Source organism: Meleagris gallopavo, chromosome 10, assembly GCF_905368555.1.
Source record: "Meleagris gallopavo chromosome 10, MGAL_WU_HG_1.1, whole genome shotgun sequence".
NCBI lineage: Eukaryota > Metazoa > Chordata > Aves > Galliformes > Phasianidae > Meleagris > Meleagris gallopavo.
Window position 1 is genome coordinate 20,915,027 of NC_139413.1, and position 15,166 is coordinate 20,930,192.

At 55.4% G+C, this 15,166-nt stretch overlaps 2 protein-coding genes across 2 annotated transcripts in view; one reads left to right on the forward strand and one right to left on the reverse strand.

Moving 5' to 3' along the window:
• PIK3R3 (phosphoinositide-3-kinase regulatory subunit 3) overlaps nucleotides 1-6,932 on the reverse strand; it is a 57,498-nt gene extending 50,566 nt beyond the window's left edge. Inside the window, exons 1-3 of the mRNA XM_085232037.1 lie at nucleotides 6,401-6,932; nucleotides 3,636-3,731; nucleotides 3,338-3,415 (exon numbers count right to left, since the gene is read on the reverse strand). Of these exons, the coding sequence (XP_085088163.1) occupies nucleotides 3,338-3,415; nucleotides 3,636-3,731; nucleotides 6,401-6,722 (496 nt within the window). The 5' untranslated portion in view covers nucleotides 6,723-6,932. The remainder of the gene's footprint in view (nucleotides 1-3,337; nucleotides 3,416-3,635; nucleotides 3,732-6,400) is intronic.
• A 2,794-nt stretch (nucleotides 6,933-9,726) lies between these two features.
• Nucleotides 9,727-13,733, forward strand: TSPAN1 (tetraspanin 1). Its single transcript, XM_085231736.1, has 8 exons — nucleotides 9,727-9,864; nucleotides 10,026-10,090; nucleotides 10,704-10,910; nucleotides 11,189-11,263; nucleotides 11,883-11,981; nucleotides 12,305-12,445; nucleotides 12,822-12,905; nucleotides 13,120-13,733. Exons 2-8 carry the CDS (start codon nucleotides 10,034-10,036, stop codon nucleotides 13,171-13,173), a joined length of 717 nt encoding a protein of 238 aa, XP_085087862.1. The 5' UTR covers nucleotides 9,727-9,864; nucleotides 10,026-10,033; the 3' UTR covers nucleotides 13,174-13,733.
• Nucleotides 13,734-15,166: the final 1,433 nt, after the last annotated feature.

Genomic DNA, 15,166 nt, shown 5'->3' on the forward strand with positions numbered 1-15,166 from the left:
GAGCTGTGCCCCATGGGATGTTTGCTGACAGCTGGGAAGGGTTAAAGGGAAGAGTGGGCAGGGAGCTGCCCCCGCTCTGCTATCACAGGGAGATGATAACCCCGTAAGAAGCTAATGATGCTGCAGAATGAGTCACTGTCCCCCACGCTCTCCAGATGTTCCAGCCCTTTCCTGGAGATCCCTGTCCTCTCCCCAGCCCATGTGCAAGGACAGAGGGACCCCATCCGGTGCCACAAAGCAGGAAAACACCCTCTAAGCCCCCAAAAGCCCTCCTCAGCCCCATACCAATTCCCTAAGCACAGAGCATGGTATGCATATGGGGGTACCCCAGAGAGAGCGAAAGGTTAGGGGCTCCCTTCCCTGTGGGAGCTGAGACCCTGCAAGGCAGAACAAGGGAAGCCCCCCCGGGGCAGGGGCTGAGGCTGAGTCAGGCTGGGTGAGAAATGATAGGATATCTCCCGGCAGCTGCAGCAGGGAGCTGTGAGCTGTAAGACAGCCCCATGGTGTGTGCCTAAATTGCGGCAAAAGGAAAGTAGGAGGATGCTTGGCATGGCCCAGAAAAGGCTGGGGGTTTTGGGAACAAGAGGATTGAATGGAGCCTGGGAAGCAGCCATTCTGCCCCATTTGTGCCATGCACATGGACAGAGGTGATGGCTGCATCCCATATCCCACAGCCAGCTCAGGGATCCCATGTGCCCAGCACCTGCAAGGAATCGCATGGGCTGAGCTGCGGTGTGATGCCTCTGGGTCTGAGGTCCCCATGGCATAGTGGTACCCCAAACTTTGACATCCGGTGCTGAATAAAGATTAAATCAGGACCTTTCTTCCCATCCATGCCTGCTGAAGGACCTGCTCTCCGAGCCTCCCAGATATGCATCCCATTTGGGGGATTTCCCTGTGGAATTTCCCTGCCTTTGACTCAGCCTTATTGTCATGTCCCTGTGCCAGCCCTGCGGTCACCCTGAGCTTGGTGACTGCGGCACAGCCCTGCCCTGAGCTCCTTCAGCCCTGGCTGGGATTTTCCCCACCATACACCCCGGTTTGGAGCGCTGGGACCCCTCCCTGGAGCCAAGATGGGGAAGGTGTGAGGCATGAGTCACAGGCAGCCACTGCCACTAATTCACCCTTCTTTCATCCCCACCAAATATAACAGATGAACTCATGCATCCTCCCAGGCTCTGACCGCTGCGGGATTTATTTACAGGTACAAATGAAGAATAGAGCCGCAGGCATTGGGGTGCATGGAGTAAAGTCATTGTGATGGGGCTGACAGCATGGCGTGGGGACACCTGAGTTCTTGGAGGCTCCATCCTTTTGAGAAGAGGATGGGGGGACACAGCCCCCATCGTGCGCTGATGCTGGGGAGCGATGCGAGCACCCTGCTCCGACCCACTGCATTCTGCCCAGCAGCAGCTCACAGAGCCCACCGCCACCGCTAATCCCCACCGAGCCCTGACCTAATTCCTGGGCACGTGAGCGTGTCTCCAGGCAGACTGTGCTGCGCTGGGGCCGGAGATCAAAGGAGGGAGGATGGCAGTATGGCACCGCACGGCACCGCTCGCCTGGAGACAGCGGCTCCAATCCACTCTGCTGCTGCGGGATTCTCCCTGGCACCCGGCAGCTCCTGCCAAGTGGCTGCTTCAGCGCAGTCACGAGGAGAAGGCAGCTCCAGATTGATACCTGGAGACAGTGCAGGGGGAGAGGACATCACCTATCAAAGCAGGAGGGACTTGCATGTTTCATGCCAATGGGCAGTGGCATCAAACAGTGGCATCACTCCAGTCCCGGTGTTCAGCTCTGATCTAAAAGCTGCACTAAAGTCATCCTCTTAGCAGTGCTCAGATGTCCCCCTCTTGCAGGACGCTGCCCTGCTCCCGTGGCAGCAGGGACAGCACCTCGATGAGTTCCACTATCCCAAATTTCAATGTGTTGGAGTAATGGAGCAGCTCTGGGGCTGGGGGACACTTGTCCCCCCCATCCCACCTGCACTTGCAGCTTTGACCCATCCCATCCCCATTCCATCCCCATCCCCATCACTGTCCACATCCCCAGAACCGCAGCCACCACCAGTCCCCATGGGAGTCATTCTGGGGGAGGCATAAGGGCTGCCATGAGGCCATGGGTACACAACCAGAGGAGCCTCCCACTCCCTATCAAAATGTGAGATGCTCTTGTAATGTAGGGAATGCTTCATTTTCTCAGACATGTTAGGATCTGGGAGTTTGAAAACCAGCTACTTCAGCCCCTTCTCCTTTTTCTTGTGTTTTCTAGAAGTTTTTCCTCTCCATCTGCCAAACAGCAGCATGAATAGGGCATTCACTGGGACCCCGATGCCTCTTCCCCAGACCTGCTTTTCTCCCCAGCTGAGGCAGGATTCAGTTCCCATATCTGATTTCTCCCCATTCCCCAAAATTGACCTTGACTTTTGCCAACAGAGATGGGGTCCTGGCCATGGGAATGGAGACTACAGGGAGAACGGGGCCAAGTGTGACTCTCACATGCAGATTGTGCCCACTCCCAATCCTCTTTTCTATCACTGATGTTTTATAGCCCAAACGCTACAAAACCCTGCAGGAGGATGCAGGGGGAGCGATGTCTGCATTCTGCACAGGGCTGAGCATCACCCCCCAGCCATGAGCTGGGGGACCCCCACACATCCCCCCGTGGGAGCCTATGGGGAGCACTGGGGGCACACAGTGCCTGTTCCCCCGCCCGGCAGGGACTCTGCAGCCAGAGAGCAGAGAGCAGGGAAGCGATGAGGTCATGTTGCTTAATATAGAGATTTCATCACAGCCCTTCTCCCCAGCAACACGGTCCGGCTGCTGCCGGCTCGGGCACTGCGGGGCTGTGCCTGCAGCCTGAGTGCCGCCCTCAGGTGCAGGGCATGGGGTGCCTCAGTGCCCCCCACTTCCAGCAGCAAACCCCGTGTCTCCCACCTCCTCAAATAGGAGCTTTATTTTCCTCCTTCCTTTTTCTCTATTGCACTCACACGCTGTTTCTCCAATAGAAGCCTCAGAAGTTTGCAAAACATATATTTTTTTTTTCTGAAAAAAAAAAACCCACCCAGCTTCTAGTAAAGGGCTCTAGCCAAAACCAACAATCTTTTACTTTCTGCCACTGACACTGTGTGCCAGCGCCCTGCAGTCTGTCCCATCCCCACTGTTGCATCCGTATGGGCAGCACCCCAGCAGGACCAGATGAGTGCAGGGGGGCTCAGTGTGGGCAGTGCCTTACTGATCCATACGTAGGGCCATAAAAAGGTTGGAGACTAACCCAGCCCATGCTGATGGTGGCAAATACTCAAGGGACACAAGGAAGGATGCAAGCATGGACTCACCTGCCAGAAGAGCCTCCTTCAGCTCAGTGTTACCCAGCACAGCAGGGTCTGATCGGTAGAGCAGCTCACTGTCGAGACCTGTAGAACAGCAGGGAGACAGGGATCAGTCCTAGAACCTCAAATCCTGCCTCTGACATGCCTGTGATAGAAGCAAGCAGGGACCCACACTGCAGGATCCCTCAGTCTGCGCATGCTGCATGGATACCAGCATGCTCAGGGCGAGGGACAGCTCTGGCAGTGCTCCAGGAGCACCAGTGACCATTGGCCGAGTGGATGGCTGCCCCTTGGCTGCCCATACCTTGCTTTTCGAGTGCCTCGATGAGCCTGGCCACGGTCAGCAGTGCCTGCTCAGGGAGGGCTGGCTGCTCAGCATGCTCTGCCTGCCCCAAGAGCCCTGTTGGAGAGAGATGGGGAGAAGGGCTTGAAGTGTGCTTCCTCCATTGCCAGTTTGTTGTGTGCATTGCTTCCCTCCCTCCCCCTTTCCTCTCCCCCTTTCTTTCTTCCTTCCTTCCCTTCTTCCTTCTCTTCTTCTTTCATTCCTTTCTTCCTTCCATCCTTTTTTCTTTCCTTCCTTCCATCCAAATTTATTTTCCCTGTTGGTTCCCCCAATAATCCTTTAATGGGAATTTAAATGCCTTTTTGTACTCAGTACAGAAACTTTGGAGATATCTGAGACTGCTTTAAACATTAAGGCTTTGTTCCTCAATCAGTATTCAAGAAATGGAGTCCTTAGGTAATACAAGAACCATAACCCCATCTGCACATGTGTTGACACAGTATCTCACAGTATTACCACCCAGAGAGAAGGTGAGTCCATAACAACTACCTTCATAGTCCATTTTACTTCCTTTTCTGTTTTTAGTAATCTCTCACTTCCAACCAATGATGTAATTAACATTTCCCAAGAGATTACATCAGTCTGTTTGTGTATGCTCCATCCATCCACCCACCACCCATCCATTCATCCATCTCTCTCCCCTCCAGGCTCCTTAGTGTGGGATCAGGCCTTCTGATGAACATCTCTACCTGTGCAGGTTATGCACCTGAGGTTGCCAGAGGGAATGCCTCAATGGGATATCAGTGATGGCACAGAGGGTGCTGCTGTCGCCCCTGGCTTGGCCGTGCCCTCTGAGATCACCATAGTACTACTGGGGAATATACAACATCTGGAGAAGCTGATGTCTCAAGAGCTCCTCTGCCTGTTTTCTGCAGCCAGCTGATCTGTTTTAGTGGAATTGTATTAAAAAATAATAGTTAATTAAATAAAGGTGCTGTGCTTCCCACAAAAGCTGAGTTCAGTGTGGCCCTGTGTTTGTTCCCTCTTCCATTCATGACATGACTGAGAGGTCCTGGAGATGATGCTCATGGGAGGTGATGTTCATGGGACAACCAGGCAGGAGCAAAACAGCCTCCAAGCGCCTAGGAAGACCCCATGCAGCAAACAGCACTTGGCTCCATACCAAAGCCATTTTTAGGAAGTTATTTAATTTTAAAAAGACCACTCCTTCCTGTGGTTCCAGCCCTGGCTCTGGGCATGGCTTGGAAATGCATTTCTTTCCTTGTGAGCTGAACCCTTCCTCTGGCTGGAGAAAAGCCAGGTCACCCTGTTTGGGGTCCCAGGGTCCCCAGCTTGCCCTGCAGCTCAGCAGATGCTGTTCTTTTCCAAAAAAACCTCCAAAGTTTGGAAGTTTTCATTATAGGGAAAATCCCAACAGCTAGAGCATTTTAATTCAAACCAACATTTAGTTCAAAACCACTCATCGTCCAGCAGACAGATGTACCCTGTCGCAGTGTCCCTGTGCCAGGTGACAGTGCTCACATCCCCATGCAGTGGCACTGGCAGAGGGGACAGGGACAGAGCGTGCCCATAGGTGGCAGCACCTCTGCCCCAAACCCTGCTCGTAGTGGGTCAAAATCATCTTGGTTTTACCTATTTTGTTCATTTTATTTGATTTTCCACTTGCCCAAGCCTTGATACATGCAGTGTGGGGAGGGTCTGTGTGGAGGTTGAGGACATGCTGGGGCCTGGGAGGTCAGTGGGAGACCCCCACCTGGGCTTCACATGTGAGGCAGTGATTTTTTGGGACAGAAGCTGCTGTTTTGGATTCCCCGACATGCAGCCAAGCCCCTGCTTGCTGTTTCCATGTGGGCTGGCAGCTCTCATTACCCAGAGGCTGGTGATGGATGGCCACAGCCACACGGTCTCCGTGACCGGGGTTGATCCCAAGATGTCTGCTCTACGGCACTGAGTTTGATAGGGCTCTGCCCTCTGAATAGCTCAGGGAAGAGGGCTGCTGGTGTGCCTCTGGGCTTAGCTGGGCAGGGGACACGGATCCGTTTTGCCCATTCAGGATGGCTGCACACAGCTGCTCGCTCCTCCTTACTGGTGCCGCAGGAGCAGCAGGACTGTGGCTGCCTTGGTGCATTCAGGGCATGAACTGTGGATGGTCACCCACATTTTGACAAGGAAAGACGGAGGTGGCTCCCAGCCTCCCTGCTTGCAAAGAGCTGCAGGAACTGCATGGCAAAGCCCATGGGCAGCAGGGTGGCAGCTGTTGTCAGGGGATGTCGTCACTGGCAGCACTGCTGTGAGGGGGAGGGATGGGAGCAACCAGAGGATGCTCTGTGCCCAGATCCCAGGCTGGATCCCACACAACTGGGAACAGCTGCAAAGCAGAGCCTGGAAACCTGCCGTAGATGCTATCCCTGCTCCCATCTCTCTGCTTCAGACAGCTCCCAGAAGCAGAAAAGCAGCTCCCAGCATTTTATTGGGGTCCATCTGGGCCCTCCTAGTGGGCGCACCCCCAGACCCATGTCCTGATCAACCCAAGGGCTGAGCAGTTCCACTGCTGCTGTCTGGAACCATATTTTGGAGGGGACTCCTCACCAGCAGGTGCCCATTCTGCTCCCCCAGCCCTGCACAGCAGTGATTTCTCTTCTGTCACATCTCACAGGAAAAGAGGATCATAGTGTGCAGGAGTGGGAACTAGACAATCTTTGAGATCCCTTCTAACCCAAGCCATTCTGTGATTCATCCTAGGATTCCCACATCCCCACACTCACCCCAGGGCTGGCCAGTGGGCACAGGGGTCCCGGCGGGTGGCGGGGGCAGTGGTCGTGTCTTGGCCTTGGTGGTGCTGATGCACACGGGGCCCAGGTATTCCACGTAGGTGCCAGGGAAGTGCCCGCGTTCCTTGGTGCGCTCGTTGAGGCCATGCAGCCAGCCCTGGGGGCTGCGCTCGTCTCCGTCCTTGTAGTTGGGGGCAGAGAGTAGTGCAGCCCTGCTGACAGTCAGCAAGTCCCCAGGGCTCAGTGCCAGGTCCTCGTCCCGGTCCTTCTGGTATTCGTAGAGCGCGCGGTACTGCAGCCCCTCTGAGGAGGCCATGGAGGGGATGGAGCAGGGAATGGCGAGGAAGAAGAGACTGTTGCCTTGGAGAGGGTATTCTGACTCCTCCAGTCCCAAAATTCCACGCTGATGCTCAGTGAGGTTGGCTCAGGGACCACTATGGTGGTGAGCAAACGCCGCAGACCCACGCGCTGTCCCTTTCTCAGCCCGGTCTCCTTCTGCCCTCCATCCTCTCGATGCTGGGGTGCTCTGCTGGGGCAAAATGCAGCTCATCGGTGCCCCCAGCCCACGCCGTACCCCCACCCAGCACTGGACAAAACCATAGCCGGGCCAGCACTGCTGCTGTCGCTCACCGAGAAAGTACGGCAAGTCTGGAAAGTAGGGCAAGAGATCAAGCAACGTGCTTTTAAAATAGACACACGGGCTGAGCAGCCGCCCTGCAGCACCGGAACAGCACACGGGGTTGTGCAAAAATACAGGATTTTAGTGATTTCTTTTTTTTTGTTGCTGTTGTTATTGTTAATTTTTCTTTTCTTTTTTTTTCCTTAATGGCTTTTAAATATCTCTGACATATAACGGCAGGGAAAGGACCCCTTCTGCCTCTAGGATTAAAGTTCATTTATTTGTTTATATATTTATGGACTAATATTTATTTATTTATTTATTTATAAATATCCCTCGGGCAGATAACAGCAGGGAAATCCCCCCCCCCCCACATTCCCCCACCCTTCTTTCCCTACGGGGAGATGGATGCAGGCGGCTACTGAGCTCTCTGTCCATCCATCCATCCATCCATCCGTCCACCCATCCGCCCGCTGCCCCCCCCGCCTTACCGGGCGCTGAGGCTGCCCCGGCCCCGGGGGGCGGCAGCGGTGCGCGGGGAGCAGGAGCGGAGCCGGCCCGGCCCCGGCGAGCAGCGCCGGGCGGTGATGTCAGCGTCCCCTCCTCCCGCCCGCCGGCACCGCAGCGCGGGGGGGGGGCCGGCCTGCCGGTGGAGGGGGGGGGAGGTATGCCGCCTGCCTGCCTGGTGAAGGGAGGAGGTGATCGTGGGGATGGGGTGAGCCGGAGGGTCCCCTCGGGATTGGCTGGAGCTGATGGCAGCTCTAATATTGGAACAAGGGGAGCAATGTGGTGTTGGGGGTATAGGGGTGATGGGCTGCAGGTCTGCATGTCTCAGCATCCAAACCATGCTCTGGTACCCATCCCTTGGGGACCCATCCCTTATACACCATCCCTTGGGCAATTATCCTTCAAGCACCCGTAATTGGACCCACTGTTGGGCATCTATGCCTTGGACACTGATGCCATTGGTACCTGCTCCTTGAACACTCATCCCTTGGGTACTCACGCTGTGGTACCCACCCCTTGGGCACTCGTCCTTCAGACATCCTCCTCATGGACATTCATACCTTGGACATCCATCCCTTGGGCATCCATCTTTTGGGCAACTCCTTCGAGCACCCAACATGGTCATCCATGGTTGGATATCCATCCCTTGGACACCTATTCCTTGGACACTTACCCTTTGAGCACTCACCCCTTGGGAACCCAACCCTTTGGACACCCACCCCTTTGGACATGCATTCCCGTGGCACTCATCCTTTGGACTCCACCCTTTGGACCCCATCCATTGGGCACTCACCTCTCAGCCATGCAGGAGCTATGGGGAACTGCCATAGAGAATCACGGCCCAAGGATGCTCCGCTTCCTATCTCTCATTTACCCAAAAATGTTTCCCAGTCCAAGGTAAGGGTCAGGCACCCCATGGAACAACACAAGGCAACACTCATGCATGCAGAGAAGCTCCTTAAAAATGAACGAGGCAATGATTAAGATTTAATAGGGCAGAACTTAATGGAGGGGGCTGGAACAGCAAAGCGCCTGGCTCAGCCATGCAGGGCTGTGCCCACCAGCAGCCTGTACCCAGGGCACTGCTGCTACATGCAATGAAAGCACCAGATCTCAGCTCTGTGTGCCTGGGAAACTCAGCAGAGCTCTTTCATTTGGGTGTGGCTGAGATGTCCAAATATTCAGCTGCCAGGTGGGCACATCCCATCTATTTCTGCACTTCCTTCCCTGGGGCCATACCTACAGGACAGAAATTAGCACAGCCAAAGGACAGCCCTTGGTGTGAGCATCTCCTGAGGATGCCCTCAGGGCGATCACTTCAGCATCCCACTCAGCTCTCCCTGCTCCCCATTTTGCTTTGGGAAACCCTGGTGTGATCCTAGCCATGGCTGTAGCTAAATGGAGCATAAATGCACGGCTGTTAACGTGGTGGAGTGAGTGAGGCTGCAAACATGGGGTTGAGTGTTCCCAGCTGGAGAAATTAAAGAGAAATAGGGTTTGATTCCCACTGTACACCAGCTGGTGCCACTCCTGGTCCCTGTCCTCCCAGCACCCCAGATACTGGGACAGATGGGCAGATGTTCCCAGCCACAAACTGATGCTCACTGAGCTGGGGCTACCCCAAAATCCCACCAAGCCCAAGCTGTGTGCTCTGCTCTCCATAGCCCCACATGGGGTTTGTTACCCTGTACTTCCCAGGGAGGGAAACTGAGGCACAGCTCAGTCAGTGTCCCCATGGACATTAATCCAAGCAAGCCTCGCTGGTTGGGAAGGACACGGGAATGCCACCGGGCTTGTCCTGCTGTGGGCAGGCCAGGAGAGCCAGAATATCCAGCCCTGGCCCCTAATGGGGCAGTGGGGAGCGCTCATCTCCAGGTGCGTGGGCAGGTGAGGGTGGGAAGCAGCCACAGTAGCACGTCCAGGGATTTTCCCTGTGGCTGTGAATGGAACTCCTTCATTGCAAATATTTATGGAATTGCCAGAATTATTTGTGTGCCAGCAAAATTCTGCTCCCCGAGCAGCACTTAGCGATGGCTCCAACTCCCCCCCAACCCAACCCAACCCAACCCAGCTCCCAGACGAGGCGGTGATGGGCGCAGGCAGCAGCCGGGCAGGGTGGCTCGGGCAGCAGAGGGCAGCAAGGCACCGAGCACCTCGTCGAGGGCCCTCGTGGCTTTGCCAGCCCCAGGGGGTGGCCCTATGGTGGTGGGGGGGGCTCTATCGGAGGAGGCGGCCGCTGCTCGGGCGTCCCCCGCTTAAAGGGCGGCGGGGCGGTGTGGGGCGGCAGAGTCGTAGCGTTGCGTCGGGATTGCTGGGGCTGTTCGCTGCTCAGGTAGGAGGGGGAGGGCGTTGTGGGGGGTTGGGGGGGGAGTAGCCGCGGCGGGGATGTGCTCTGGGAGGGGTTCGGTGGGGTTCTCTGTGTCCTAAACCCCAAGGAGGGAAGTTGGTGCTGGGTGTGGGATCCCGCTGGTAACGTCCATCTGCTCTCTCCAGGTGCAAACATGGGGTGCTTCACGTTCATCAAGGTCATGATGATCCTCTTCAACCTGGCCATATTTGTAAGTGCTCTGGTGGTTGTCCCTTACCAGAGTGACCTGGGTTTGCTGGGCCCATGCAGCTGGGATGGGGATACCGTGTGGACCGGATGATTGCAGTGGTCTTTTCCAGCCTTAATGATTCCATGTGTGCCCTAATACTGTGGGGTCTCCTGCTCCCATGGTCTGTCTACAGCTCGGTGAGGGAAAACAGGGGACAGTGCCGGGCTTTAGGGACAGTGTTTGTTGCATCAGCCACCTGAGTTTGAGTCTGTCCCTGTGCTGAGCTCTGGTGGGGTGCCCAGGAGCTGCAGTCTTGTTGGGTCCCACCTGCTGGGCTCTATGTAGGGCAGCAATAATTGTGGCTCAGGTGATGGGGTTCTGTTGGCCTGGTGAGGAGGATGAGCCTGGTGGGGGGGAGGGGGAGGGGATGGGATGGGATGGAAGCAGCCCTGTAAGGACTGTGAGTTACTGAGCTGCTGCTGCTGCCTGCAAAACACATGGAAATGTGCTGATGGAAATCAACCGGTTGAAGTCCTCCAACATAACATCATGGAGCAACAAGGCTGTTCCTCTCATCAAGAACCCCCCTCCAACTCCTCAAGCTCAGAAGCTGACACATCTCTCTTCTCCCCAGCTCGGTGGTGGGACCCTCCTGGGCATTGGTATCTGGGTCACAGTGGATGGCAAGTCCTTCTTGGATATATTTGGGTCACTTTCATCTAGCGTCATGCAGGTTGTGAATGTGAGCTACTTCCTCATCGTCATTGGGTGCATCTTGGTGGTGATCGGCTTCCTTGGGTGCTGCGGTGCCCAGAAGGAGAGCAAATGTCTCCTGATGATGGTAAGGACCTGTCAGTGCTTAATTATGCTTTACCAATCCTTGTTGGAGGTGGGCTGCTGGTGTGGGAGGTCTGGGGGATAGACTTCTCCATGGTAATGCCCTTCTGGTGTGTTCCCATATCATGGAGAGTTGGGTGAGCCTTGCAAAGACAGTGCTGAGCTCCAACTCTGCCCTAGAAAGGGTGGTATTGGTCACTGGGAAATCGGGGGGGTGGGGGATGGGGTGGTTCTGAGAGGGACAGTTGTTGTTCTGACCTCCTTCCCCCTGCTGTATCCTAGTTTTTCTCAGTGGTGCTGATCATCTTCATTGCTGAAATTGCTGCTGCTGTGGTGGTTCTGGTCTACACAAGTATTGTGAGTGGCATACCTAATTCTTGGGCTAGGCTGCTTTGGGAAAACAAGAGAGACGTCAGCCACCTGCCTATGTGGACAGGTGGGGATGGCCTGGCCATGTGGAGGGGCCGTCCAAGGAGCAGGGAATGGGGATTCCCATTGCCCTAAAGAAACAGGGGTTATCGTATAAGTTTTGCCCATTTCTTTCTTTCAAACACCTCAGTCTAATATCAGCCAAGGCTGGACATCTCATGGTAGGAGCCACATAGGAGAAGTCCCTAATGCTTCATGCTAAGCAAACCAACCCCTTATTATGTACTGGAAAATCCACCTGGGGAGAGAAGTGACTACTGCCAGCCTGTGCGCTCTGCCTCATTAGACACAGGAGAAGTCAACCGCAGGGCAAACGTCACACAACCCGGGGAGCCAGGAATGACTCACTCACCGTGCATGGCTTCGCTGCCAAAATATGGGGTTAGGGAGGTTGTCCAGCTGCCCTCGGGCTGATGCAGAGTGACGTGCTCTTGGTCCAGTTGGCCTCGACCCTATGGGCTGAAACCAGTATGGGCATGGGCGGCTCTTGGCTCCATGGAGCTCACCGGCATCTTCTCTGATGGTGTTTCTGTGCCTCTTCCTGCAGGCAGAGACATTCCTGTCAGAACTGGTGACTCCCGTCCTGAAGGAGAAGTATGGGGAGGACGATGCTCTCACACAGATCTGGAACGTCACCATGAATGAGGTGTGCTGAGCCCAGGAGCCTGCACCCCTGGGTCGGGGCCGTGATGCTTCCAGCACAGGCCTGGTGGTGCCCCAGATGGGGCTGTGGGGTAGAGATGGGGTTCTGTTCTGACTCTGCTTGGGGTCCAGAGGTCCCAAGGCTGGGGCAAGAGCTGTATGTTTCGAAATGTAGGGTGTTGCTCCTTGAACTCCCAGTGAGCTGGGCTGAGGGGGGTGGTCTGCTCCATGGGGCAAAGAGGGCCTAGGAGGAGCGTCTGGTGGGAGCATGAGCACAGAGACTTGTTGGATACTCTCACCATCCCTCCTTCTCTTTCTCCCTTTTAGGTCCACTGCTGTGGCCTGAATAACTACACAGACTTTGAGAACTCCCCATGGTATTTACAACACAACTACACCTTCCCAGGTCCCTGCTGCAGGTCTACGTTGCCGTGCACAGCTGCATTTGCAGCACAGACCAACGTCTCGGTATGAACACATGAGCAGCTCTGACTTTCCAGCAGGATCCAATTTGGGGGGCATGGGGAGAGGAATCCATCCCTCACCTTCAGCCTGAGCCCCTTTTTTTTTGTGTGTGTGTGTCTGTGTGTGTTGGGTCCCTGGGGGATGTAGTGACTTTGGCCTGTTTGCAGATGAACATGCTGCTCTCATTGCCTGGTTCTAAATCCCCCCATTTCCTCACCTCAGGGGGATGAGATAAATTGTCCTCTGGAACCTCCAGGCCATCTCTATGGTCATGCAGTTCTGGGCTTGGGAACCTGTTGTATCTCACTGAGACAATGGATCTCTGTGGCTGGAGATCACAGCCACTTGCTCACGCTCACCACTTGGTTGCCTTCCTCAGGGTTGTTTTGATCAGATCCTAGAAGAAATCAGGACAAACGCAGACGTGGTGGGTGGCGTGGCTGCTGGCATTGCTGCCCTGGAGGTGAGTCCCCAGGCCTTGCCATTCTGCTCCTTCCTTATTCCTCAGGGGCTGGTGCAGCCCCATGGGCCATCATCTGCCCTAGGGCGGCTACTGAGCCTTCCTCCCTGGGCACACCTGCCTCTTCCTCCTCATGGGTGCTTAGACTGGGTGCTGTGGGCTTGTGTCCCCATGCTGAAGGAACAGCTGGGGCTCTGACTCTCCTTTTTCCTCCCAGATTGCAGCCATGGTGGTCTCTATGTACCTGTACTGCTACCTGGACAAGAAGTGACCCTGTGAGGCAGCAAGAAGCCATACCTTCCCCTGCCCTGTGTTGGGGTGCTGCTGAGGGCCCCACCGCTCCCTGGGCCTGATGCTGTCCCATGCACTGTGATTTATAGCTGTGGTTTGATCTACTGAGCTGGGATCTGTAGAGTTTATACATTGTATATTTTTGTACTGATATGGCACAATGCATCTGTACATAGAGATTTTTGTTGTTTTGGAGGGAGGAGTGTTGGATCTGATCTGCTGAGGCCAGCAGGAAGTAGGGCACAGGCTGAGCTCAGGGCTGTGAAACAGGTGCTGGCCTGGTCCTGCCCAACCCCTGTGAGCAGGTGGCCGTGGTGCCTCTGTCATCCTGGCACCTCCCTGTCCCCAGCCCTGTGCATGGGGCTGGTCCTTGCCCAGTGGCTGACATCTGCATGCTGCTGGCCAGAGCCCTGCTCTGTGCTGCCCCTGCCCTGACATGAAGCATAGCTCTGCTCCTGCACCCTGCTGTGATTTCAGTGTGGATTTGTGCTGGGAAGGAAAAGAAGAAAGAATAATAAAAATCATCTTGGATATAAATAACTTTCTGCTGTGTTCAATAAACTCCTGTTCCTGCAGCTTCTTTCCACCTGTGCCTGCTCTGCCTTCTCCAGTTCATGCTGGAACTGAGCATGGCTGTGTTTGCACAACAGTTATGGTTGGGAGCTTTGCAGCTCACCTGCCCTCTGCCAGAGCCCTTATGTATTCTAAGCAGGGCTGGAGATGCAGGGGATTTTCCTGGTGACTGTGTAATCCAGTCCCCTCTGCAGACAGCCTTGGTACAGCCCTGCTCCTGGGAGCTGAGTCCAGTGGGATGGGGGGGTCTGGCATTCCCAAAGGAGAAGCAGCCTGTCCTCTTGCAACTGCCCCCCAACTGGGATTTCGATCCATTTTCACTGCTGTCCCATGAGGCTTTAATGCTGCATTGTGCCGGCCCTGTCCCTGCAGCAGGGCCAGTTGTGGGACAGGTGCAGGACCTGCTCCCACCCTGGGTGACTCAGCCTGGGGCCGTGCCGTGGGAAGGGCTGCCACTCTTCCTCCTCTTTCTCAGCAATGGTACCGGTCCCAGTTTCACCACAACCCCGTGACCTCAGGGCTGACGTCAGCGCTTTTTGTTCATATTCTCCCATGCCGAGCAATGGAAGAGCTGGCGCTGCCCCAACCCTTCCTGGAGGTGCCGGCGTTGTCTGTCCCCATGCTGGTGCAGGAGGTTTCTGCGGGCGATGCAGTTTCTGTGGCACTGTGTGATCCCCTCTGCCCGCAGGAACTTGAAAGACCAGTCTCTCCTTCCGGATGCGGATGGAGGCAAGGAGGAGACCAGTTCCTCCCTTCACTCTTTGGGGCTCAGCTCCTCCCGTGATTGTGGGGCAGCCATGGGGCGGAAGGTGTGAACCTGCCACATGGCTGAGTGTCCCTGGTGGAAGGTGGGGACTCCATCCCTGTGGGTTGGAGGCCCTGGCCCTGTGTAAGGTGTTTTCATAGAATCACATAATCATCGAGGTTGTAAAAGACCATGAAGATCACACAGTCCAATTCCAACCCACCCTACCATGCCCACTGCCCTTGTCCCTCGGTGCCAAATCCCCACGGTTCTCAAACACATCCCAGGGATGGGAACTCCCCCACCTCCCTGGGCAGCTGTGCCAGTGCCCAGCAGTGCTGTGACATCAGCAGATAAGGCCAAACTCCTTTGGTGCACGTGATAACAGCAGAATTTTCCTTATTGTCCCATCGTGGTGTCCTTGGCCTTGTGTTCCGGACAGCTGATGGGATGCGTGCGTGCGTCTGGGTGTGTGCACTGCCAGCAGCATTGCCCTGCACAGGGCTGAACAATGAGGTACAGCCACCTCCAGTCACATATCCTCCAGCCACATATCTTCCAGCCCCTCTGGCCACTTGGCTTCACTCTGAGCAGTGAGCTGGTGGTGGGAACATGAGCAGGGTTTGCTTTTTGCAAGGAAATCATAGAATCATTA